General features: G+C 46.4%; 1 protein-coding gene and 1 long non-coding RNA gene across 2 annotated transcripts in view; both read left to right on the top strand.

Annotated features, from left to right (window-relative positions):
* Window positions 1–26,876, top strand: part of HADHA (hydroxyacyl-CoA dehydrogenase trifunctional multienzyme complex subunit alpha) — a 38,409-nt gene that overhangs the window by 2,687 nt on the left and 8,846 nt on the right. Inside the window, exons 2-15 of the mRNA XM_085862926.1 lie at window positions 14,135–14,179; window positions 14,334–14,404; window positions 14,821–14,954; window positions 15,945–16,083; window positions 18,216–18,335; window positions 18,496–18,598; window positions 21,146–21,268; window positions 21,381–21,499; window positions 21,630–21,686; window positions 22,025–22,134; window positions 22,236–22,370; window positions 25,831–26,002; window positions 26,462–26,548; window positions 26,689–26,829. Coding sequence (XP_085719052.1) covers window positions 14,135–14,179; window positions 14,334–14,404; window positions 14,821–14,954; window positions 15,945–16,083; window positions 18,216–18,335; window positions 18,496–18,598; window positions 21,146–21,268; window positions 21,381–21,499; window positions 21,630–21,686; window positions 22,025–22,134; window positions 22,236–22,370; window positions 25,831–26,002; window positions 26,462–26,548; window positions 26,689–26,829 — 1,556 coding nt within the window. The remainder of the gene's footprint in view (window positions 1–14,134; window positions 14,180–14,333; window positions 14,405–14,820; window positions 14,955–15,944; window positions 16,084–18,215; window positions 18,336–18,495; window positions 18,599–21,145; window positions 21,269–21,380; window positions 21,500–21,629; window positions 21,687–22,024; window positions 22,135–22,235; window positions 22,371–25,830; window positions 26,003–26,461; window positions 26,549–26,688; window positions 26,830–26,876) is intronic.
* Window positions 4,776–9,312, top strand: LOC147009790 (uncharacterized). The gene is made up of 2 exons (XR_015053008.1): window positions 4,776–7,549; window positions 7,812–9,312. It is a non-coding gene; the product is annotated as an uncharacterized LOC147009790 (long non-coding RNA).

The following is a 26,876-nucleotide window of genomic DNA, read 5'->3' as shown; positions in this document are numbered from 1 at the left end:
CCATTGTTGGGAGAGCAGAAACTGCATATCCAGGGTAGAGTGACTTGGTCTGAAACCAAATTGATGATTGGAAATCAGTCCATTGGAGAAGAGGAAGGATTTAATGTCTGAAGCGATGATGGATTCCATAACCTTGCTGATGATTGGGAGAAGGCTGATGGTCTGGAGTTGCAGGGATTTGTTTTTACACCTTTTTATGCAGGGTGGTAATGCTGGCTCATTTCCAAGCAGATGGCAGATGACCTTAAGCAAATGAGAGGGTGAATGGAACAGAGAAAAGGTGAGCAAGAGCAGAGGAGCAGGTTTTTTGTACATGTGGGCTGATGCCGTCTGGACCGGTTGCAGAATACGAGTCGAGGTTTGACAGCAAGCTCTCCACTTTGTCAGGAGAAAAGGACACAGAGTCCAGGGACAGTTGGGTGTGACTGAGTAAGGTGGGTACAGAAAGCGATCTGACCTTTTATTGTCGATCTGACCTCTTACCACGCAATCGCACAAAATTTCCGCATTTTTGTTTTTCTTCACATTGGGCTATTAGTTGGTCTCCTCTTAAGAATATGCTACAAATCTGCAAAGCTTGGCCTCACATTGATTGTCACCTATCCAATGACGTAGATTCTTAATCAAGTCAGGGGGTCATCCACTGTTTCGCCTTGCTGGGCGTGCAAATGATGGCATTCCCTGTGGATTTCAACGCGGTCATCACACTCGCTGCGATATGAAAAATTTAAATCGAAGCAAACAGAAGAACAAAAACCTTTAGAGTTCGTTTTGTGAATACTCATCAAGAAACAATGAGCCGTGGAGGATGAACCTCACTGAAGCTGCTCTCACACCACAAGGGAAGTCCATCCCATCCATCCTCAAAGTTTTAGGCAAGTTAGTGTGGTGAACTGCCTCAGACAGGATAAATTGTGTTAATATGCTGAACGGGCCAACGCAAATACCTATTAACTTTGTGGGCATCTTGTTTTCTCCATTAAGGTGAATAAATAACTAAAAATCAACGTTCATGCAAACAAAGGCAGAAACGTAGTGAACTATCCTAAATATAACTACTGTGGAACAGGTAAGCATGTCAAATATTGGAGATTGTTTGCATGTACCAACATCACCCACCCACCCACTGACTGACTGAAATACTGGTTGGAATAAATTGACCCCCTGACCTTGAACTCTCGCAAAATTGAGATCTCATCATTAGCTGAGGACTGTGCCACTGAGGCAGAACCCAGCAGTAGTTGGAGCAGGAATTTGTAATTTATTACAGCATACCGGCGATAACCCGCCTTCTCTTCGTGAAGGTCATCGTGGGATTTTTTTTAACGTCCACCAACTAATGCCTGCAGAAGGGACATCAGTTTAAGGCCCATCCGAGGCACTGCACACAAACTGATGAAACAGCCTGCTTGTGAAACACCAGGATGACAGTTTATAGCTTGGCCGAGATTCAAACGCAGGTTTGACAGTGTTTAGGCAAGTGTGCGTACCTGTACGGCCTAAGCCATTCTTCCAGTCCAATCAGGCTTCATGTAAAATGCTGGCGGGGGGGAACTGTGTGTGTGTGTGTGTGTGTGTGTGTGTGTGTGTGTGTGTGTGTGTGTGTGTGTGTGTGTGTGTGTGTGTGTGTGTGTGTGTGTTTTTTAAAGATCCAGTGGTACCTTTCTGAAAATGTGATGGCAACCTGCCAGGCGTTATTTATGTTTAATGTTTTATTAATTGATTTTCTTTTTTAGATTCACTTCCCCGTAGCACTGGATGACAGAAGTTGCAAGGTTGTCAGAACTTGATAGCCATGTCGAGGGGAACAGGTGGACAATGGAAATGCAGACAAATGACACTATAATTAGATGAGCTAATGTTCCACGCATAATAGGGGAGAATAGGAAAGCCTCTGGGTCTGGATCTGCGTGCTGGGTAACGTGGGATTACCATTGGGTGATTTCGTTATTGAGTAACATGGTTTGTATTATCTTTGATCACTGACCTCTTGGTGACATCATCCAGTGTATCAGCACTCCAGCAGTTTGAAAACATTACAGAAAGAAAGGCTGATCTTGCAGATTTAGATAACTTTTGGCACTCACGCTATTTTGTTTGAGTCTTCTTGTTGAAGTGATATATCACAATCCAAATCCAAATCCATCGGGACCATACTCTGTACAGAGCGTCGGTGCTACCGAAGCAGTCTCCTGGGCTATTGGGCACAATCCTGGACAGGTCGCCACTCCGACGCAGGATACTCTAATGGTTCAATCATCCCAGCAAGCTGGTACTCATTTTTACCGATCTCGGAAGGATGACAGGTTGAGTCAACCCCACCTGGTATGAATTCAACAGCCTAGCAGGATTTGAACTCAGGACCCTGGGATCCCAAGCCTGCCACTCTAAACATTAAGCCAACACCAGGCATATGTCGCAAGATGACCAGAATGGCATGCAATAACTTGCCTACTACTTGTTGGCTTGAATGTTCTTGATCCGATCAGGTATGAGAAACTCAGTGGGGTCGAGTCTGGTTCCTAACTTCAATGGGGGACATCCATGGAAGGCTGGGTTTTGTATGTGTTGGAGTATGTCAGGGAGGGTGGCGAGGGGGGCATAATTCTGGCTGTTCAATCTACATTTAGGTTATGGACATCATTTCCCACTCTCTCTCTTGAAACCAACGGGTCATTTAATGCCAACACCCTGGCTAAACTTCCTGCGGTGAGATCAAGTATGATATGTAAGTTATCAAGTATGAATCTGTGATGGTATGGGAGAGGCCAGGATGTTGTAATCGGTTGATGTTTGTCCACACACAGATCTACTTGGATGATTGATTGTTCATTCTCCAATCTACAATAATTTATCTACAACCCCCAGTGACCCTCTGTAACTTGTTATAAAAAAAACACGTGTATGTCATTTCATTGGGTTAGTTGTCACAGTGGGGTCAATAATGGTCACAAAGCCAAATTGTTAAATTGAAATATAAATCAGCATGAGCAAGATGGCCCACATGGTCTTCTCCTGCTGCGTCCAAGTTCTTGCATTCATCCAAGTAATTTTAAATTGTTTTGAGGATGATTTGCAGAAAATCTTGAAGTACGTACGTCGACTCTTGGTTTGGGCAGCCATTGCTTGTGCAGCCCACTCTCCCTCCATCACACCCTCACACCCTCATGCAACTTGAAGTCGTTGTCAGTGTATGTTTTCATGTCATAGCCGAAAGAAGAAACGATAAATGGTTGAATAAAGTGCCATTTACCCAAGGATAACAATCTACCACCATTATTATACTGCCGTAATTATCATTGGCTTCCTGTGCAGCACAGTCAGCGACCGCTGTGCCCACTTGCTATTCTGTAGACATCATTTTTTTATCTTTGCCCATCAATCTTATTGTGAGCTGCCTGAACTTTCACACACTCGGAGACGAGCCAAAGCAGCTTACTTGCACAGGCCCGCAAATCACATGATCTCCAGTGGGAATGCAGCACGTCAACTTCCCTTTTGAAACACTTTTTTGTATTTTTTATGGTCTTGGGCCAAGGTCTTGTACTAAGCAGGTACAATTGGGCGATTTATTTTTTAGTATTTTTATATTTAGGATAAAGGTCATACTGGGAATTGCAATCGCTCCCCTGTTCAGTTGAAACTTTGCCGCTCTTTTGACTTTGGATGTGGTTGGAATTTTATCGAAATGTGCTTCCTGGCTATTTCAAGCCACTGTAATTGGGGATGTCTTACTCGGCCCTTTCTTCCACCCAATGTCGCGTTTCACCCGAAGAGGAATGGGTAATTAACTCGAAGTGAAAGAGGCCCATCCATGTTGGACATTTAAAGTGAAACTACAATTGCACTGGGTAGAGCGCATACCTCCGCCAGGCTAAGCAGTTTGTTTTGTATCGTACTGATAGGCTGGATCTGCATTCGGACCTTTACCAAAATCGAATTGCCTTGTTCTTGTCAACTGCCCAACTCATCCACTAAGTTGTCATAACCGGTCTACAACTTTTTGAGATATTGTGCAATATAGCTATAGTTTTTGTTCCTTTCTTTCAATTGTGAAGAATCGCTTAAAAATTATTGTATCCGGATCTTCACCAAAATCATATCAGTTTTTCCTTGTCTCTCACACCCGACCTGTCCACCAAGTTTCGTCCGAATCAGTCCTTAACTTTTTGAGATATCCTGCTCGCAAACAGACAGACAAACAGATGTATAAACAAGCAGGGTTGAAAACATATCCTCCTCCGACCTATTGTGGTGGAGGTAATTACCAGATTCCTTCGTTTACAACATACCTTTTACCTACCTCCCCAACCTCTCGACACACACTTTTGCTAATGATCATTGTGTACCCCTACCCCTCTGTGTGTGTGTGTGTGTGTGTGTGTGTGTGTGTGTGTGTGTGTGTGTGTGTGTGTGTGTGTGTGTGTGTGTGTGTGTGTGTACGTACATGTATACACGCTAGCAGGGTATGCTTACACATTGTAAGCAATAATGTGCTTCATCATTGTCTCGGGCCACTCACCTGCATTTGTTTTTATTTTCATTTACGGACGCTTTCCGACGGTTCTGTGATTTATTTATTTTTCTGGTGTGCCAGCTTTGATGTCCATTGGCACACAAAATTTCAGCTTTCTACGTCACCCGGAACGTCTCTCGTTCTATCCATCCATCCATCCATCCATCCATCCATGTATATATATATATATATATATATATATATATATATATATATATATATATATATATATATATATATATCTCTTCGCCACGAGGGCATGAGCTCAGGATCGTCTCAAACGTCCAGTCCTAAGGCCATCAGCCATGAATAACTTCGCGGCCCGGTGGGTTGCGAATCTATCATGACTGCCGATTGGTACCACCAAGTCTGGCAGGGTTCTCAAGACTTCATGTGTTACCTTTCTGTTGGATTGGCAGGATTAAGGGGGCTCATGCCCTCAATACGTGCTTGTCTTATCTTACTTGATTAGGTGAAGCCGAGTGGAGCTGCCAAGCACGCACCAGCTAACGTGTATAGCCAATTGTTGGGGTATAACTTCCCTTGCTAACAATACATGTTGGCTATGCTGGACCAATGCAAGAAAGGACAACAGACAGAGTTGAAAGAACAATATGTATTTACATGCGTACACAAGCAAGCAATGCTGAAAAGCATATTATTTACAAGCAAAATACACAGAAGAGCAGACTTCACCCTAACACGTTTTTTTAGACAATCTTATTTCGACAAAAGACATGTGGCCATCATTCAGTCCAGGAAGAAGAAACAAGAAGAACTGAGAGAAAGAGAAGAATGGAGCATGGGGTCGACTCCTTCCCTTACCTCACACAACCCAATGGTGCTGTTGCGATCCAAATATATTGGGGGAGGGGGGGAGGATGGGGAAGATGAGCGCCGGCGGTAGAGTGCAGTAACGTCTGAGGCGTCCAGACCCAGTCCGCAAAACCTCTTTGGCATCCCAGATATGTCTCCGGCATGCCGCTCCGTTTCTGCTGCGCGCTCGGGACAAACAGCTCCACATGAACCAAGCTGCACTCTGGGCTCCTTCCTTCTCTCCTCCGCACTCTGGGCTCCTTCCTTCTCTCCTCCGCACTTTGGGCTCCTTCCTTCTCTCCTCCGCACTCTGGGCTCCTTCCTTCTCTCCTCCGCACTCTGGGCTCCTTCCTTCTCTCCTCCGCACTCTGGGCTCCTTCCTTCTCTCCTCCGCACTCTGGGCTCCTTCCTTCTCTCCTCCGCACTCTGGGCTCCTTCCTTCTCTCCTCCGCACTCTGGGCTCCTTCCTTCTCTCCTCCGCACTCTGGGCTCCTTCCTTCTCTCCTCCGCACTCTGGGCTCCTTCCTTCTCTCCTCCGCACTCTGGGCTCCTTCCTTCTCTCCTCCGCACTCTGGCCTCCTTCCTTCTCTCCTCCGCACTCTGGCCTCCTTCCTTCTCTCCTCCGCACTCTGGCCTCCTTCCTTCTCTCCTCTGCACTCTGGCCTCCTTCCTTCTCTCCTCCGCACTCTGGCCTCCTTCCCTCTCTCCTCCGCACTCTGGCCTCCTTCCTTCTCTCCTCCGCACTCTGGCCTCCTTCCTTCTCTCCTCCGCACTCTGGCCTCCTTCCTTCTCTCCTCCGCACTCTGGCCTCCTTCCTTCTCTCCTCCGCACTCTGGCCTCCTTCCTTCTCTCCTCCGCACTCTGGCCTCCTTCCTTCTCTCCTCCGCACTCTGGGCTCCTTTCTGCTCCTCGCAGGACAAGCTTTTAGTCCCGGAAATACTCTGGGCTACTTTCTCCTCACAGAACAGAGCGTTTCTCCGTCCCTCTCCTGAGTCTCTTTCTCATTAGTGCGCATCCGATGGGCACGGGTCCATGATGCAGCCTGTGGGAAAAACCCCATGTTATTCTGTGTTGAGCACTCCCAGCCCCTCCTTTCACGCAAGAAAGACACGAGAACAACTCACAGCCCTCCCTTCGCATGCAAAACGTCCTTTCAACTGTACTACTTTTTGCATGCAATAAGCAGGCCACGCATATGCTTCAAGCGTGGTGCTTTGTGCCACGAACATGTGAAATGCACAGGGAAGGAAAAATGCGGGAAATGCAATTCGGTGCTGGTCTGGAGGAACAATTGTTTATGGGTGGTGGTAAATAATAAAGGAATGCGTGGACTCGGGTGGTGAGGAAGACATGCACCAAAGGACTAGAATAAAACTGTGGGGTTCAAAGAAAGACACTGGATGAAAAATGGGTTGTAGAGTTGAGTATTGGTGGATTGAGAAAGGCAGAGGGGGGGAAGTGTTGGAACAGAGTAATTGTGGATTGAAAGTGCAGAGGAGGGGGTGGGGGTGGTGGAGGGGAAGACATCACACTGGGGATACACAAACTAACCTCAACGCATGTCTCACGCCCCTTCTCCCCAAACCTTTAGGCAAGGGGCAAAGGTCTACTTCCATATAAACTAATGAAATAACTCTTCCTCGGATCTCTGACATTTCCACGTATGCTCTCCCCAGGGTACATTTCCAAAACCGTCTGATTTTTTTTAAAATTTATATTGTTGCGGTTCTCGGAACTGCATCCCTCCAAAGCAATATCAGCCATCATACAGTCGTCCCTAGACAATTATTCCATTAATATACGTTCAGATAGTCCCTTCCCTTTTGTCGAGTGGGACAACGGAAGTGTGTTTTGTGCATCTCATAGTTAGGTCTGTTTACACCACTCTAACTTCATTTCTACTCTTCTTTTCTACTTATTCCTGAGGTAAATCCAATTCTGGGTCCTCGCAGAGGCCAACACGTGCAGCATGTGCCACGGCCGGTGGAGGGGAATAGGAAAGCCGCGACGACACCACACGAGCATCGACAGCATAGCTGCGAGGATACAGCGATACCCTCGAAGGAACCTCTGCCGCAAGCTCGAGATGATCATCTGACGTTTCCAATGATCGGCGATGAGATTGCTGGTTGCATCGAAGAGGCATATGAACGAATATCTCTTGAAGAGGCTGCATGGATGTGGTTTTTCACAACACAAGCAAATGACCCAATATCGGTGAGAGCTTAGCTGGCAGCTTGGTGCCAATAACTACATCGTAAGAGGCCGATAATAGAAAAACAACAAGCACGCTACGTTGTACAGGACACAAGTGTGCAAGATAGGGGTGGCGCGTTCTTTTCCACCCATTTCTGGATTTAATTACATCGGCATCCTGTTTTCCCTCCATTTCTCCATCTGATACTTATACCTATATTCTTTTTCATTCCAAACCTCCATCTAATTATTATCCGATTGTTCCCCTTAATTCCTGACACAGATCGGGGTTGACCCCACGCACACGATAGCAGATACGGGTGAACGTGCACATTACCACGCGTTCCATGGCGGCTCTGCACTTGCTGTACGGAACGTGCTCTGGCGGGCAAACCCATTCACAGCCGTGATACCTTATTGCGCAGAGCAGTGCACGAATGGCACACATCTTGTTCTGGTCTGTGCATGGGTTTATCCTAACATCTTACCGTCTGTGCATGGGTTTACCCTAAAACCGTACCGTCAGTCCTCGCTGGTGGCCGCAGGTGTTCCCCACGGATGGCAGACGGCTCCTCGCCTCTCCGGCCAGTGAAACCACGATCAGGCAGAGGCGTGCTCGAGCTGCGTTGCGCATCGCAAAGCAGGCATTGATCAGTGCTAATTGGGGGTGCTTGGGCAGGCATGCAGGGCCGACACGACCCTCAGCCGGTCACCGGGGCACGGTCCAGGAGATCGGTGCAAGGCAATTCATGTCGCGGAGTTCAGTGTGGGGCGATTCATATCATGGGGCTCGGAGCGAGACGATTCCGCAGCTTGGAATTATCTTGCCGGAAGTGGAGTGGAGCCACTTCCGGCCATCATGGCCGGGCCACGCAGTGGTCCAGGCCCAATCAGAGCGGCCGATTTGGGTGACGACATCGCTTAGGGGTAATGCCACCACCCTGCACATCAGGGTCTATAAAGGATGGGTGGCGAGGCCTCCGTAGTTCCGGTTTTTGTGTCTTGCCCATCGCTGCAGTCAGCTTGTCCCGTTCTCTGCCCGGCCTGGGATCAATCTCTCCACCCATCCGCTAACTCTGCCGTCTTCGCCCACTCGCTCTTGACTCCGCCTTCTACTCCCGTCGTTCTGTCGTAATCGCCTGCGACTCCACCTCCTCCTCCCGCCTTTCTCCACCCATCGACCTGGTCCTGTCTACCACTCCACCCACTCGCTCTCAACTCCACCTTCTCCACCCATTCGGCTCCTGACTCCGCCTTCTCCATCTTAGTCCCTCCCTTCACGCCCGACGGTCATGTCTCATTCTCTGGACTAACGCTAGCTGCACGAAGTGCCACGAAGCAAGAGACTGTGCGCCAGCCCTCAGGGAGGTATCGCCCAGTGGAGCATCCCCCCAAAAACGTATTGGTGGCGCGATCGGGCAATCGTTCAAGGTATTGAGAGAACGTTAGCCTTATCTCGTGTGTGTGTGTGTGTGTGTGTGTGTGTGTGTGTGTGTGTGTGTGTGTGTGTGTGTGTGTGTGTGTGTGTGTGTGTGTGTGTGTGTGTGTGTGTGTGTGTGTGTGTGTGTGTGTGTGTGTCCTGGCGTCTGTCCTCGTTTAAGTTAAGATTGTACAATAATTATATCGGGATAACTCTGCTCTGTGTCTGCTTTTGTAAGTTGCTTATATATTGCCGTACCTCTCACATTTCTTCCTTTCCCTGCATTACAAACAACAATAAAACTATTCGCTGTGCCGTATATATTTCCTCGCCTGCTTGTAAATAAATTATTATGAGAAATGTTCCCAGCTTGTTTTTGTCTGTTCTTTTATTGATCCAGCATGGTCCGAATCCTAGCTGAGCCGGGACTTTATTCCCAACGATCCGTTCCTTTTAGCCGGTACATCCTTGGTAGTGTCGCTCGGCTGCATCTGGTCCGGTAAAGTGATCCGGTTCAGACAACGCGTACTGAGGGTGTGTTCCCCAGTAATTAAATCACGTGATTAATTAGGTAACTCGGTTAACCCATAGATGGGAGGACCTTAGGTCACGCGGGTGAGTTATTGGCGTTCACGGTCAGTTAGCGACCTTCCACGTCCCGGAATTATCTGTGTGCGATGGCCTGCAATTTTGGGGAATCTGGTGGGAACCCGAGATAGCTTTCCCCCCCCCCCCACCGCGGTGGTCTTCTCACCCGACCCCCGGGCCGCAACAATATATTGTTACTGGCCGGGGGTCAGCCGCCAACCGACCGCTCTGAACGGAGCCGCAAGTCGAGTCGGCCCGACCGATCGCCCGGAATATAGAACGCCGCCCGGATAACTCCGAGCGACGGGTCCTTGTACAAGAACCGAATTACGCCAATTGGCAGATCATATGGGGTAGGGTCGATTGTCAATCTTCAATGTACCTAAATACCCACGTGATCCAACTACCGGGGTATTCCACCCTCGACGGATCTCGTACGGAACAAACCGCCGAGGCGAGCTTGTCCGTGCGCGATTCCGAGCGGCGTAATCGCCGAGAACCGTCGGTCCAAATGTCCCCCTATTACGGCAAACCAATGGCTTTCTAACTCCCAACACACAAAATGTTCAGTCAATGAGGGAATGGATGCAACGAGCAGATTTACATTCACACAAGGACATTTATTATAATGAAACATGTATTCAATTAAATAAGGCAAAACAAGTATGCAATTATACAAGCAACAAAAGCACGACAAAAGAACTACAACCGTCTACTTATTATGTACAGTCATTTACACTTAACAGCAGTTCCTACTTATTAGACGGGCCCACGGACACACACACACACACACACACACACACACACACACACACACACACACACACACACACACACACACACACACACACACACACACACACACACACAACGGTGGCTGAGGCCTTTAATCACGAGCTCCAGCTCGGAGGACAGGTGAGCTGAAACTCAGAGCTTGACTCGAACCTTTCCACCTCGTGTGGTCTTCAACTTGTCCGGACCCGGGCTCCAGCGAGAGCGAGCTGGATCCAATCGCCACGATCCTTCTCGAGCTCCCCCGAATCCTCCCGTGCTTCTCAACACGTGCCGGTGAGATGAGGCGCTGATCCTTCCTGTTGATCGTCGCTTCCCCGAGGATCCAACTCCAAGAAGAGGCCGATGCGTCGCACCAAGCCAGGAAACAAAATTGAGAATGAAAAGCTCCACGAACCAAGAAGAAGAGGAAGAAGCCTCCACTCGCAGCTCGAGCTGAACAACCGGCTCAAGTTCCTTCCAAAACAAATCAGCAGCCGAAGCTCACTGAGCCAGCCGAAGCAAAAAGCTTCCGAAGGCCTCAAGCCAAGCAAGCCAAGCAGGACCCGATGGCTGAACGACCGCTCTCTCCGAAGCAAAAAGCTTACTCCTCCCACGGGACTCAGCACACGAACTCTGCACACGGGACTCAGAACGGGACTCTTCACGAACTCTGCCATGGGACTCTCACGAACTCAGCCCACCATGGGACTCCCACGAACTATTTTCGAACAAAGAAAAGATGTCCTCTTTATCCTTTGCACCGCTTCCCTCGCACCCGGCGTGACTCATGCCCTCGTGATCCAGCTCCCGCTCAACCACGGGTGGGAGGGAGTTGTTGACGTTACGGGATGGCAGGGTTCTTCTTCCTCTTTGCAGAAGAGGGGGAGGGACATCTCCATTGTTCACTCCCTAACTATTAAATCGATCCGCAGCGCATCTAATCTATTTCAAAACATTTAAACAATGGAAGGTGAGTTATCTGGGGAACATGCACTTCTCGACATAGCTGACTCAGGGAACCTGTATGTTGTGTGCAATTGAATTCCAAATTCGTAACAATTTGTATATGTATATATGTATATATATATATAGATATATATATATATATTGTGTGTGACGGACGTTGACTGGATAACTCCAAGAAGATGGTGTGTCTTTGAGAGACCACGATCGCCAATCACCAACAGTCCTTTCCGTGGGATCCCATGCCCAGAATCGTGTTGCCATATGCAAAAAGCCTGAGTGCAAGTGGGTATCGTGCTGGCAGTTATGCAATAGACCTTAGTTATTCGGCCAAGTGGAACCAATGTTGCATAACCACATCTGAGATCTAACTTGGACAACAAATTTGCATTGGCCAAAACCTTTAGTAGTCTTATGCCGCCATCAGAACAGACAGAAAAGTCAGAACACAGTTTGTTGAGGAAATGGCTTTTCGTGGCAGTAATCAAATTGCAAGTACAGTATTTACAAGGAGAGAAAATAATGAAGGGGCATGTATGTACAACAATTAACCACAGCATGTAGGCATTGCCAAATTATCTCCGACAAAACGTATCTGCTTTCGGAACCTTAACGGTGACTTGTCTCACAACAGTTGGCTGCCATCATGCATCTGGTGTGGAAGGGAGATGAGTAATTGGCAAGTAAGATGAGATGAGGACAAAAAGATAGATGGTGACACTATGGACCCCTGCACACCTCACACCAGTCTGGTGGGGCTGGTATTGCTTGTTGATTTTGGCTTCCATGTCCTGACTAAAACTAGAGTGCTCTGCACCCGACTCTCATTCAGCTGCAGCTCCAGCATTTCCCACGGGCCAGTGAATGTCACTCCCGACACATTTTCAACACATCTCTTGGCTGGACTTCCCGGTGATATAGAGGAGGTGGAGGGTTCAGCGACGCAGCTAGCTGATGTGGGCACGTGAAGGCGAAGGTGCACAAGGGCAAAATGACAGAGACAGAAGATTCGGGGAAAGAAAAAAAGTTAAGCAAAGCTAGCAAGTGGTGAGTAACGAATAAATAAAGCATGAAGGAAAGTGAAAAAAAGACACGCTTCGTGTCGGATTCGTGCCTCCAGAGAACGTGGCAATCGAGTCGCTCCAAAGATAACGAAAAGCGCTTCACAACTCAAAAGAAGGAAACAACAACGGGCAAACAAGGAGAAAAGAACAGACAAGAACGCAAAGGACCCTCATAGGTGTGCGAAGAAGAAGAAGAAGAAGAAGAAGAAGAAGAAGAAGAAGAAGAAGAAGAAGAAGAAGAAGCAGCCTAACAGTCCAGAAACTCTCTCAAGCTTCGAATTTCCGAGTCTGCGAGTCTCTGAGCCTTTTTTCCTTCTACCCCTCTTTCGAAGAAAGAAATCACTTTCGGTTAAAATGCCTCTGCTCTCTTCTCCACCTTTTATAGAGCCCCCACCCATTTTCTCTAGCTTTACCCTTCCCCACACCCTCCCATTCATGAGAGGAGTCACCATGGCCTTGGGTTTTGGTGAGATATATGGTCTCGGGCGTTCATGACACCTGTATTTGGGGGGCATCTGTGAGAACAATGTGCTCGTGACAATGTGAGATGTGGCAAATGGCTTGGAGAAAAAGGAAAATGACACATGGGATTTCCAACTACAAAATCACAATGCAGACCTATCAACAAGGACTTTAGACGGTTAAACTAAGTCGTATAATTCTATGAAATAACTTCTTTGACTGTGTGAGGATCTCTTTGGGACTCCTCAAGACTAGAACAATACGATGGCCTTTTCTGATGCATTGTTGATGTAAAACCCTCCCCTCGTTTTGTAGTGCTGAGTGGATGGCTCCAATTTACATCTTGCAGAGAGATTACCGTATTATTTACTTTGGCACGGTTTGTCAACAGGTTGTTTTGATTCAAGCATGCACGTATCACCCTTTTGCGCCGTCACGATGGGAGCGGAGCCGACGGCTCTAAACTACAAGGGTGTTGCTGATTTGACCCGCACATTGGTTTATTACGTTGTGACATTAACAAAAACGATGCTTCCACTGCTAGCGAAGATGTTCTCCAGCCTTGGACACACAATTGGTCGGCCTATGGGAGTGTGTCTAATTCATATTTGGGATATGTACGTCACCAGTGCAGAACCTCATTCTTGGTCTCCTCAGTCGTCACAAACTTCTTGCTCTACCCCCTCTCCCCTTCCCTCCTGCTTTACCTCATCAGTGTACAAAAAGTAAAATAAAAAACTGCTGCTACAATTTTACGTATCCTGTCCTTTGATGCAATAAATATATATAGTTATTATTACATGTTCTAAGGCTCTTGAAGGAGCTGCAACACCAATCACATCCCACATGTGCAGATAGATATTCATCAACACTAGATTTAGCTTCAGCTGAATGTGTCCACTGCTCTGGGTAATAGGGGGGGGGGGGTGGGGAGAAGAAGAGTTATGTAACTCCCTTGGGCACCATGGGTACTGGCAGCGTAATCTTGTGGCATTGTTCTCACTACATTGAGTGGGGCAATTTAGGAGAAATATCTTCCCTCCCCACAATGAGATGCCAGCCCACGGGGCTAGTCTGGACTCTGTCCTATACATGCTGAGCATCGATCAAGGAAGCAACAAGTGCCATTTTTGAAGTCTTTGGTACGATTCGTCCGGGGGTTCAAACCACCGACCTCCCAGACTCTGTGAACGGTCCCTCGAAACGCTTTACCACTGAGTCTCGTAATGTCGTGGTTGTTTTTTGAATTAATTGTCTTGTTTCGGTGCTGTGAGCATGACGGACACAGTAGAGATTGTAACTGTTGTCTCTTAATCAAAACGCGTGCCTCTGCAGGTTTTGACTTTCACAGAAGCTTCTCTCAAACCGCTGCAGCCTTTGGTATGTGAGCACCTTGTGGTTATTGTACCTGATTGTTTTATATATATATTTATATTTTGAATTGCTAAATATATTTTTCTTTCAACAGGGAAAAAGTTTTTCTTGACTACCTTTTTATTTATTTATTTATTTTAAAATTCCTGTCTTCATACAGCAAGAACACATTGCAATTATGATGCAAAGGGTGACGTGGCGGTGGTGAGATTTGACTGCCCAGACTCTAAGGTAAATCTTTTGTTACTGTTTCTACTCATTCTCTGGTACCTTCCCTCTTATTTCAACCTGCCGGTGGTTCTTTGATCGCTGCACACTCACCACTGATCCTCAGCACTTCCGAGTGGTTTATTTATTTATTTCTATTTTCAGTGGCTGACTGTCTCTATTGGAGCTTGTACTGAAGCCACATACGGGGCAGAGACATTAATGTAATTTTGTATGAATTGCAAAGACGCTGGCGAACATTCGATAAATATATCATGGGATTTGAACTTGGGTTCCCCATATCACAACCCGTGTGTTCAGAAGGAAGCGCTAAACAGGCCAGCCCAAATGATGCACATTGTTCGTATTTTCGTTTTCATGCAAACGGTGCATGTGGGCTTGTCATCTTGATGATCATTGTGATGTGCATTGTGCTGCAGGTGAACACATTGTCACGGCAGTTCCAAAAGGAATTTGAGGAGGTAATGGAGGAGGTGTGGGCAAATTCGGCACTGGCCAGCGTTGTCCTTGTCTCCAAAAAACCAGGCAGTTTCATTGCTGGCGCTGACATCAAGTAAGGCTTCCATGTATAAGTGCATCTGTGGACATATGGGTTCCAGTTTGCTGACTGATTCAAAAATATGTGTGACCCTTTTTAAGGTTCTTATTTTGTTAATTTTTTTTTTTTTTAAACTGTAAGTGACATGAAATTGAAAGAATTGCAAGTCAAAATAATATTCTACCTTTGTTTTCTTTGACCGAATGTGGTCTTGTGTTCACCTTCCCCTTTCTTGGTGGTATTTTCCGGAGCGGCAGTGTTTTGCATGCTCTTTGACCCTACTGGGCTCCTATGTTTTATTTGTATCTTCTTGGGCTCCTATCTCTCGTGCTCACACCCACTTTGCTTTGTCTACACCGAGCAGCACATTCCGCATCCACTCGGTGTTCCCACATTCCCCTGCCCAGCTATAGGTTCCCACAGGCTCTGATGCAAGCAATGTATTTCGGGAGGGGAGGTGTTGCGGTCTGCCATTTTGAGACAAATACGTGCAACACAAGAAGTTCCTTTGATTCTGCTCCTCTCCTTCCTCCCCTCCCCTCCCCTTTTCCCAACTGTTTGCAAGCAGCATGTACGCACATTGTGCTGTTTAACCGGTTCTGGGAAACTGGTGTTTAGCATGGTCCAGACTCAACCCTGTGATAACTGCTTTGTCTTCAACCACCTCAACTGGTTTATGTATGCTCCTTGCAGCAATGCAAGATGACTGTTGAAACAAGTCTGTTTTGATGACCTAAGTTTAGGTAATATATGGGGTGCAACTGGTATGTAAGCATTGAGGCATTGAAGGATTGCCCCAGAAATCAGTTACTAAACGCCTTGGAAAAAAAAAAAATCCCAGTGTACCTACTCCTTTTATTTTTGCCATGGAACTTGAACTCTGGTATTATTATTATTATTATTATTATTATTATTATTATTATTATTATTATTATTATTTCTGTTATTGAGGGGGATGTGTTTATTGTGGAGCAGTTGACCACTTTGCTCTGGTGCTCTCTACAGCATGATATCAGCATGCAGCTCAGCCAAGGAGGTGACGGAGCTGTCGCTGCACGGTCAGCAGTCTATGGCACGTCTAGAAGCTTCTACCAAGCCTGTGGTGGCTGCAATCAATGGCTCCTGCCTTGGTGGGGGCCTAGAGGTACAGAAATTGCTAGTCACCTCCTCATAATTTATTCTTTCAAACAGTGAGCGTCGTACTTGGCTTTATTAATTTGCCTTGTATCCTTGGGGTGCAAACGCATGAGAGAGGATGTTTCTTTGATGCCGTACTTTCACGTAAAGTTTACGTTGCCTGTGTTTTTGCCGCTGAGGCCTTTTCCTTACTACCCCAAATCTCTCTGACTCAAACTTCTGCAAAAACTGACTCGTGTCAAGGTAGCACCATATGTTTGTTTCTTTAAGAAAGGCAAGTTAAGATATCGCTGCACAGATTGTGTATAAAGTAGGCTTGGATGAAATGATCGATTACCCGGTGATAATCGATTCCCTCCATCGGAGCTGCGAATCGAACCCTAAATTCTACAGAGCCGATTACCCGTCTGTGACTGTTCCAAGTCTCCGGAGTCGATTCCCACTATGCCTCATCTCAATTTGTCCATCAATAATCCGTTTGCTGGTTCAGCAAATTATATCAAAAGCTTCTCCTGTCATTCTTTACAAAAACAGACAGACAAGTCCGTTTTTCTGCATGTCGTTCAAGATGTGAAGAAAATTAGCAGACATTTACTCTTATTATCAACTAACTTATTAACTCATTTACATTATTACTAACCAACTGAAAAAAATGATTTTTTTTTTGGGAAGCATGGGCTGATGATGAGTATGGAGAAGATTGAGGTGATGTTGGTCGGGCACCAGTGAAAAATAAATTAATTTCAGCTTGGAGAGGAAGGAGATCAGGCATGGACATAGGTTTGAGTATCTGGGGGAACAGTGACCGGGGATGGTAAGTCCAAGGCAGAGGTGCGGAGGAGGTTTCAGTTGGGTGTGAAAGCTTGGAGGAAGGTGGAGGGAGTAATGGCAAATATATAGACATAAAGGAAATTGAAAGGGAAGGTTCTGATGTCGCGTGTAACGCCGGCCTACCTTTGTGGCACTGACAGAGAGACAATCACAGATGCTGCATGTTTATGAGAACAACTGGGTCAGGAGGAGTGCGGCAGTGAAGAGGGTGGACAGGAGGAGGGTGGATTAACCGTGGGAGGAGATTGGTGTGCAGACGAGTTTGACGGGGAGATTGGTGAAATGCTGGCTGAGAAGGGCTGGATATTTTGTGCGGATGGTGGAAGAGAGGATAGGTTGAGGGAGCAAGGTTGGAGGAAAAGAGGTAGACCGCTGTGGAGCTTGGAGGATTTCGTGAGGAGGGATATCGGTAAGGTTGGGGGCAAGGGGGGTGGGGTTGGAGAGTTGAGGGAGTTGGCTGAGGACATGGGGAAGTAGAGGAGCATCATGGTCAAAGCAGGGCAGAAACTTGGTGTCATTGGACCTCACCCCTTATAAAGGGAAGTGTATGAGAAGCAAAAGAAGAATAAAACAATAGGTTTACCATCTGTATTATTATTAGCCCTATTACTAATATCCAAATGGAAGTCCTCATTTCCCGCTCATGCAGAAGAAATAACATTGCCGGGAAGGCATCTCCATATATACAATGGTATGATGACCCCTTTTAGCGCATTTTCAATCTCGTGTTCTCTCTTCCGAGAACCCATCCTGACCACTAATCGCTAATTGCTGTCGATCCGTATTTGTGCTGAATGCTTAAGTGCATTACACTTTTATGACCACTATAAATGTATGAAGACTAGGTTGACTGGGTTGACTGCTGTTGTGTTGACTGCGAGTGGAAATGACACGTAAATGTGTTTTGCTATTTTCATCCAATAGATTATTACGTTAGTATGGTACCATGGCCTTTATATACTACACAAACTACAAAATATATTTTGATGAAGCATGTGGGATTAATCACCCTTGCTCTCAAGCAACATAACTTAAACTGGAGGAGATCATGCCAGATGCCCCTGTGTTAACACTCGGTAATGCGTGTTGAAGATGCCATCGTACTGCTTGAAAAGAGCAGGCCAAAGTTAATGCGCTAACGAAATAATAGTTTAAGTAAATCCTGGCAGTGTTGTAAACTTTGTGTGGTGGAGAAATTCCCTATATGGTGATGGACACTACCATAACTGTAGCAGTAGTTTGAATTTGTGTTAAATGATCAAAATGCTCTCCACTGCTGGTTCATAGTGTTGTATCTCCCAAACATAGTTGGCTTTGGCTTGTCACCACCGCATTGCCACAAAAAGCAGCAAGACTATTCTGGGTGCACCCGAGGTCATGCTTGGTCTACTTCCAGGGGCTGGTGGCACTCAACGTCTCCCCAAACTGGTATGTTCAGCCTACTTTGTCTGATATCGCTCGATGAAATGCTGATTAAGCCAAGCGTGGAGGATATCCATTGTTCAAATCAATGTGCCGTCACTTTTCATTCTGATTTGGATTCATTCTGCCCTGCAAATGTACTTTTAACTCCACAATTCGTTCTCAGGTGGGAGTTCCAACGGCTCTTGACTTGATGCTCACAGGACGCAATGTTCGTGCTGACCGTGCCAAGAAAATGGGCCTTGTGGACCAGCTGGTGGATCCCTTGGGTATGTGGTTGACTTCAGTGTTGCCGGGAGAATTGGGAGTGGGGGGAGAGGGGGAGTATATTCACAAGGTTCTGTCCTGATACACAAATGTCTGATTGGTATCTGGTCGTACAGTGCCAATGGAAAGTCTACACCCCCTCTCAAAATTTTCGCCTTTTGTTGCCTTATCGCCTGGGATTACATTGCATTAAATCAGACTCTTTCCACTTTTATTTACACATCATAACCCACAATGTCCAAGTAAAAAACGAATTATACAAATTCCAAAAAGGTAATTAAAAATACAAAACTAGAATATCTTGGTGAGTTAATACTCAGTGGAAGCACCTTTGACAGCAATTATAGCTTGCTGTAAGTGTGTTTGGATAGGTCTCTACCAATTCTGCACACCTTGATTGGGCAATATTTTCCCATTCTTCTGCACAAAACTGTTCAAGCTCAGTCAAGTTGAGTGGGGAGCATTGATGGACAGCATTCTTCGTCATGCCACAGATTTTTGATTAGATTTAGGTCAGGGCTCTGACAAGGCCACTCAAGTACATTTATCTTTTTGTTCCTTGGCCACTCCAATGTAGCTTTGGCTGTGTGCTCCGGGTCATCGTCATGCTAAAAGGTGAACTTCCGTTCCAATTTTAGCTTTCTTGCAGAAGGCAGCAGGTTTTCCTCTAGCCAGCCATACGCTGGCTAAAACGTCAAGGTGTGACAGCCCCTTTCGGTTGATTTTTTTCCCCCAACCCAATTGTCATGACCGGGCCGGATAGCCAAATAATTTCCCTTGGAGGCGAACAGCCGAGTTTCTTGGAGATTATGGCATGCTTGGGAAGGAAAGGGCGGCAAGGACTGAGCTGATGGAAGCACAGCACAAGGGGGTTTATCTCGAACCCACAACAAATAGACAGACACCAGCAACTTAAATATGGTGTTTAATGAAAATAAATCAAATATTTACAGTGGTAATAATTCAAGGGTTAATAATTATAACTGAGTATGAGGTAAAACGAAATATAATTTTGAGGCACCTCCACACACAATTACAAAAACGAACAAGGGGAAAAGATAAAACAAAATAAAAATCCTTCCTTTATTCTGACACTTAGCTTCAAATCCAGACGTGATCTTTTATGAGCTTTGGGGTCGAACCGTGTCATCCTGCGTGTCATCCTAGCCCACCACCCTAACCATTAAGCCAACACCAGGCATATAGAACGGTCATATATCATTGGTAAAAAGCAAAATATACTACCTGAAGTGGTGACATGAGGTATGTCTCCCTGCTTATTGCATTCTTATGAGAAAAATTGAGTTTATTATCTTGCCAAAACGAAGTTTTTGCAAGATATGTTAGTCAGCTGGTATGTTTTTATTTATTTATTTTTTGTTTGTCTGTAATCATGTATCGATCACACTGCAAAGCGCAGTTATCATTGGAAATTTTTGTAACTTTGCATATCAGAGGCCTATAGAGGTCCCTTTCAGCGCATAAAATTGTCAAGGTCAAAGGTCAAGGTCACTTTGTCGCTAATCAGGGAGTCGACGAAACCCTTATTTTTTTTGAGTAATTTTGATCGGATCATCTTCAAACTTCATGGGAATATAGTTCATGGTCTGGCGCTCAGCTGATTATTTTTTGGTGGCGATCGGCCTTGACCTTCATGGTTAGCGCTGGAGGTCGAAAGTTTTTGACCCCAAGGTCAAATTTTGAAATCTTAGATACCATATCGAGTAATACCTCATATGAAAGCACTTGATAAGTGCTTTCCAGATCTGTCAAAAGTTTGACGCTATGACGTCATTTAATGACGTCATGACGAAAAAAACGGATTTTTCATGAAAATTTTATTTCCTGTTCTCATCAAAATCTCTTGATTTCATGTACAACGGTCCTGGAGAGATACCATCAACCGTATGAAAATATAAAGGTCAAGGTCACAAAAAGATCAAGGTCGACGAAACCCTTATTTTTTGAGTAACTTTAATCTAAAAAATAAGTCACTCATGTTCACATTTTGGCAAGATACTGGTCACCCTGGGGGTGACATTGGTTTATTTTCATCTCGATTTGTCGCACTTTTCAGGATGCGTCCCTGATATAAGCTGGGGTCTTAGGGTATATCGTTTTTCGGCCCATTTCTCAATGGTGAAAAATCACTTTTAAAATTATGAAATTCTCGTATCCGGATCTTCACCAAAATCTAATCAATTCGGCCTTGACACACACGCACACACGCACACACAACCTGTCCACAAAATTTCGTCTGAATCGGTCCATAACTTTTTGACATATCCTGCTCATAGACAGCCAAACAGACAGGTGAAAACAACCTCCGTCCACATTCGGTGGCCTTGTTAACAACAACAAAAAATATCCAGTGTATTCTTTGCCTCAAGATTGACAGCATCAATACATTGGAAAGAGCGTCGATGCATCAATTACACTTGGTGTCACATCTGCAGGCGGATTTGTTGAGAAATTTTGACCGCAGCCTTGAATGCTGTGTAACCATTAATATTACTGGAGTAAACCCCACACATTGCTCTTGATACCAGGCCCTGGCCTAAAGCCTGCTGAAGAACGAACGATGGAGTATCTTGAAGAGGTTGCAATCCACGCAGCCAAGTCATTGGCAGCAACCAAAAAGCTACCTGAAAGGAAGCTCGGTTGGATGAGGCGTGAGTGTGGCCCGAACCGAGGCTTTTCTTCATTTTTGTGTTTATTGTTTGAAAGCAATGTATCCTTTCTTCGTCGTCGTCATCACGTTTCAACCCTTCTCTGGCTTCTCAGGGTTCCAAGACTGGGTGCTTGGCATACGACTTGTGCGGGAGCAGGTGTTGAAAAGAGCAGACATGGCTGTGAGAAAGCAAAGCCATGGCCTGTACCCTGCACCACACAGAATTATTGAGGTGGGCACACATGCATGAATCATCGATGCTAACAGTCACGAAACGAATACTGTGTACGGATATGTAGAAACATGTTCCGAGTATTTGCAGGGTTGCTGTTGATGCCCTGTGTTGAACTTGCCTCCTGCAGGTTGTGAAGACCAGCTTAGATTCTGGAAAAGGAGAAGGCTACAAGTCAGAGGCACAGGTAGGTTTCGGTTCACACCCTCTCAACCCCCCCCCATTCCCCACAATCCATTTTTTGCAATGGCCTGTTGCACAACACTGACAAGCTTACTCGGCATACTGGACATTCTCCCCCATTCACACGATTAAATGTACAGCTTGCCTTAACTTTCTTTCCTAACTCTTGTTTCGAAGAAGAAGAAACAAAATTCTCATGCCCAGTCAACCCTGTCAACCTGTGCAGTTAAAAATGGTCATAGATAGCATTCTGTCTATTTCTTACCTTCTCTATGAACCTTCCAAAAGATGATCCATATGACTGTATTTTCTCTCAATCATACCTTGTGCCATCATCTTCAGGCATTTGGAGAGCTGGCATTTACGAACGAGTCGCGTGCCCTTGTAGGCCTGTACCATGGACAAGTTTCCTGCAAGAAGAATCACTACGGTGCACCCAAAAAGCCTGCCAGGTATGCAGAAATCTTGGATGCAGTTTTTTTTTTTCTTCATTACAAACAGTCTCTGTGCAGGTGGCTGATGATGTGCCTAACACGTAGCATATGTCATGCAGTCACCTGGCCGTTATCGGCGCGGGCCTCATGGGTGCTGGGATAGCCCAGGTGTCTATTGAAAAGGGCTTGAAGACACATCTCAAGGACGTATCGCTGGAAGGTGTTGGCAAGGGCCACCAACAGATCTACAAAGGGTATGTTTGTCAAGCAGGCACGCTACAAAGAGCTTTTGTATGCAGTAATACTGTTGTGGGGCCGAGATGTCGGCCGCGGTCCGTCCGCTTGATGGAGCCACAAGTCGGCTCGACCGATCGCTCGGAATTCAGATCGTCGCCCCGGATAAGTCCGGAGTCGACGGGTCCCTTATCGGACCGACATTCGCCAATTGATAGACCACATGGGGTAGGGTCGATTGCCAATTTAAATTTACCTAAATAACCACGTGGTCCACTACCGGGGAATTTCACCCTCGACGGAACTCGTACGGAAACGAGCCGCTTAGCGCGCTCGTTCCGTGTGCGATTCCGAGCGGTTTAATCGCCGAGAACCGCCGGTCCCTATTATCCTGTGACAATGGCAATGGCCAGCTGATCCCTCACACACGGCACACTCAGTCAATGCAAGAATGGACACGAACGAGCTGAAAACATTGAACAAACGGGGATATTTATTCAACAATAGGGAAATGAGGGAAGCACGTAATGGCAGAGTTATCCGAATATTGATAAGCACGTATGTACAGCAAGGCCCTTAACAATTCATTACTTAGCAGACTGGCGCCACACACACACACACAGAGACACACACAGAGACACACACAGAGACACACACAGAGACACACACACACACACACACACAGAGACACACACAGAGACACACACACACACACACACAGAGACACACACAGAGTCACACACAGAGACACACACAGAGACACACACAGAGACACACACAGAGACACACACAGAGACAAACACAGAGACACACACCCAGTGTCACACACAGAAACACACACAGAGACACACACAGAGACACACACACAGACACACACAGAGACACACAGACAGAGACACACACAGAGACACAGACAGAGACACACACAGAGACACACACAGAGACACACACAGAGACACACACAGAGACACACACAGAGACACACACACAGAGACACACACACAGAGACACACACACAGAGACACACACACAGAGACACACACACAGAGACACACACACAGAGACACACACACAGAGACACACACACAGACACAAACACAGAGAGAGACACACACAGAGACACACACACACAGAGACACACACACAGAGACACACACAGAGACACACACAGAGACACACACAGAGACACACACAGAGACACACACAGAGACACACACAGAGACACACACAGAGACACACACAGAGACACACACAGAGACACACACAGAGACACACACAGAGACACACACAGAGACACACACAGAGACACACACAGAGACACACAGAGACACAGAGACACACACAGAGACACACACAGAGACACACACAGAGACACACACAGAGACACAGAGACACACACAGAGACACACACAGAGACACAGAGACACACACACACAGAGACACAGAGACACAGAGACACAGAGACACAGAGACACAGAGACACAGAGACACAGAGACACACACACACAGAGACACAGAGACACAGAGACACAGACACAGAGACACACACACACAGAGACACACACACACAGAGACACACACACACAGAGACACACACACACAGAGACACACACACACACACAGAGACACACACACACAGAGACACACACACACAGAGACACACACACACACACAGAGACACACACACACACAGAGACACACACACACACAGAGACACACAGACACACAGAGACACACACAGAGACACACACACACAGAGACACACACACACAGACGCACAGAGACGCACACACACAGGGACGCAGAGACACACGCACACACAGAGACACACACACACACAGAGACACACACACACAGAGACACACACACACAGAGACACACACACACAGAGACACACACAGAGACACACACACACGAATCGGACCCACAGTGGTCTTTATTAAGGCCTCCAGCTCGGATGGAGAGGCGAACTGAAGACCTGGACCTGCCTCGGAGCTGACCAGCGTTGTACCCAGACCCAGACCAGCGTCGTGAAGCGGTCCGCAGAACCAGGCGCCAGCGAGACGCCTCCGATCCGTGCGATGCAGTCAGCACCGGACCCGGCCAGAGATGCGCACTCGACAGACTGGACGCAAGCATGCGATGCAGTCAGCGCTAAAAACCAGACTGTACGTGCTTCGAGCCCACTGACGCAAGCATTTGTTGCTCCTTTTTCATTTTCGGGCACGCCCTGTCTCCGCATGGCCTGCGCCTATTGGTCGAGAGCCACCGCGATGCTCCTCCCTGAACTCCGCCCACCATAATGTCGGCCAGAGCAAAGTGAAGGAAGTGAAGTGAGGGCGATGCGTTGATGGGGGTGGTGTAAAAATAAACTAAAAGAAAACCTGACTATTAAAGTAACTCCACAGCGCACAAACATTTCTTTACCCATTAGACCAGGGACGGGAGCTATCTATAAAACATGTACTTACCGATATACAGTAACTGATCTGAAGGACCTGTATGTTGTGTGCTCATGGCTTCCAGATTCGCAACAATACCTCGTCATACGCTGTTTCTCAACACCCTTGTTTCCGATTTACGCTCCTTGTACATTATAACTCCTTCCTAATCCACTCACTGGCTTCAGACATACACCGATGTGAACAGGATATCTCAAAAAGTTATAGACTGATTCGGACGAAATTTGGTGGACAGGTTGGGTGTGCGATAAGGAAGAATTGGTTCAATTTTAGTGAAGATCTGAATCTGGAACATTTTCAGTGATTCTTCACCATTGAGGGATGTGGCCAAAAACAATATATATCATGATATCTCCAAAAGTTATGGATGAGTTATGACAAACCTTGGTGGATGAGTTAGGTGATATGAACAAGCCGATTCGATTTTGGTTAAGGTGTGGATCCAGATCCGGCCGATCAGCGGGATGCCAAATGTCAACTGTTCAGCCTGGCAGAGGTACGCGGTCTACCGAGTGCCGTTCTACTTTTTCTTGTGATCTTTAACACTGGTTACCCATCACAGTGGGTTGACATCTAACATGAGTGGAGGCATATCCATTGACGCGTTCACGTCAAATTCTACTTTCTAGTTGATTCTGTTCGGGGATGTGGACAGTGCTGCATAGATTGCATTTCATTGCCCATTGCAGGATGCCTGTGGGCATATAAATCAATGGCTGCAAATTTGCATTGCCTTGCGCAGAGATAAATGTGAGTTTAATTGAGCAACAAGCAACTCGTAAACATCAATGGACTTGCTTCCAACAGTAAAATAGTTTAAAAACAACAAAATGTGTTTGGTACAAACTAAATAGATCCACTGCCTCACCTTGATCACTGTTTTTGAGAGCTTAGCATTTGTGATGATCCAAATGAATCCCTGGTCTTCTGATGAAAGTTAAATTGCCGTGAAACAGTACCAAGTTGCATTATATCCTTCTCCCCCTCCCCCTCCCCCAACTACCTCTCCTCCCTGCAGATTGGATGCACGAGTGCGCCGTCGGGCCCTTACATCATTTGAACGAGACCGTACAATGTCGTACCTGTCCTGCCAGATAGACTATGCGGAGTTCGAAAAAGTGGATATCGTTATTGAGGCAGTCTTTGAGGAGCTCGACCTGAAACATCGCGTCTTGCATGAAGTTGAAGCTGTAAGTCAGTGGAGTTGCAAAAAAAAAAAAAACCCCAAAAAACCCCCAAAACCCAGGAATGCAAGCAACATCCATAGATTCAAACTTTCTGTTGTGAAAAATCAAACCATTGCTCGTCTATCTTTATATTGCCAATGGAATGGAGAGAGGTGGGAGGCTGTTGGAAAATGGGAGAGAGAAGGGAAAGGAGGTTTGTTGTCGGGGTTGGGGTGGGGATGTCAGAGGGAATGGGACATCAAATGGGTGAGGGGCAGCCATATTGGACCCATCAAAGCGTGCACTATTGTTGCCAACCTGTGGTTGTTTATCCATGCTCTATCCTTTTTAATTGCCGAATGTAGAGCGAACTCACTAACCATTACACCACTGAGTTTGGTGCATGAAAATGCAGTGAATAATGAGTGAAAATTTTGATAATTATTGTTCTAATCTTGCCACGCATTGTTTTGTGCTCATCAGGTAGTTTCACCCGAGTGCGTCATCGCAAGTAATACTTCTGCCTTACCCATCAGCAAAATAGCTGCCATCAGCAAGCATCCACAGAGGGTGAGCAACATGCGTGAAGTGTCTACTTTCGTTTTTTGAACTCCATATGCTGTTTAGACGTTCAGTCCTACCTGTGGTTATTATCTGTGTGCTGGAGCTTGTCGTCCTGACGTTGTCCTCCGCCCCCCCCCACCCCCCAGGTGCTAGGCATGCATTATTTCTCCCCAGTGGAGCGTATGCAGCTTCTTGAGGTGGTGCGTGGAGAACAGACGTCACCCCAGGCCCTCTCTGCTGCTGTGGAGCTTGGCCTGCGTCAGGGCAAGCTTATCGTCGTGGTCAAGGTGTGAGCTGTCCTGAACCCATATTGCATGATAAGTGCTCGTGATGG

This window comes from Eptatretus burgeri, chromosome 17, assembly GCF_056783735.1.
Source record: "Eptatretus burgeri isolate ZD-2024b chromosome 17, Ebu_testis_v1, whole genome shotgun sequence".
In the NCBI taxonomy this organism is placed as follows: Eukaryota; Metazoa; Chordata; class Myxini; order Myxiniformes; family Myxinidae; genus Eptatretus; species Eptatretus burgeri.
The sequence above is the reverse complement of the archived record's forward strand: the minus strand, read 5'-3'. Positions and strand labels throughout refer to the sequence as shown.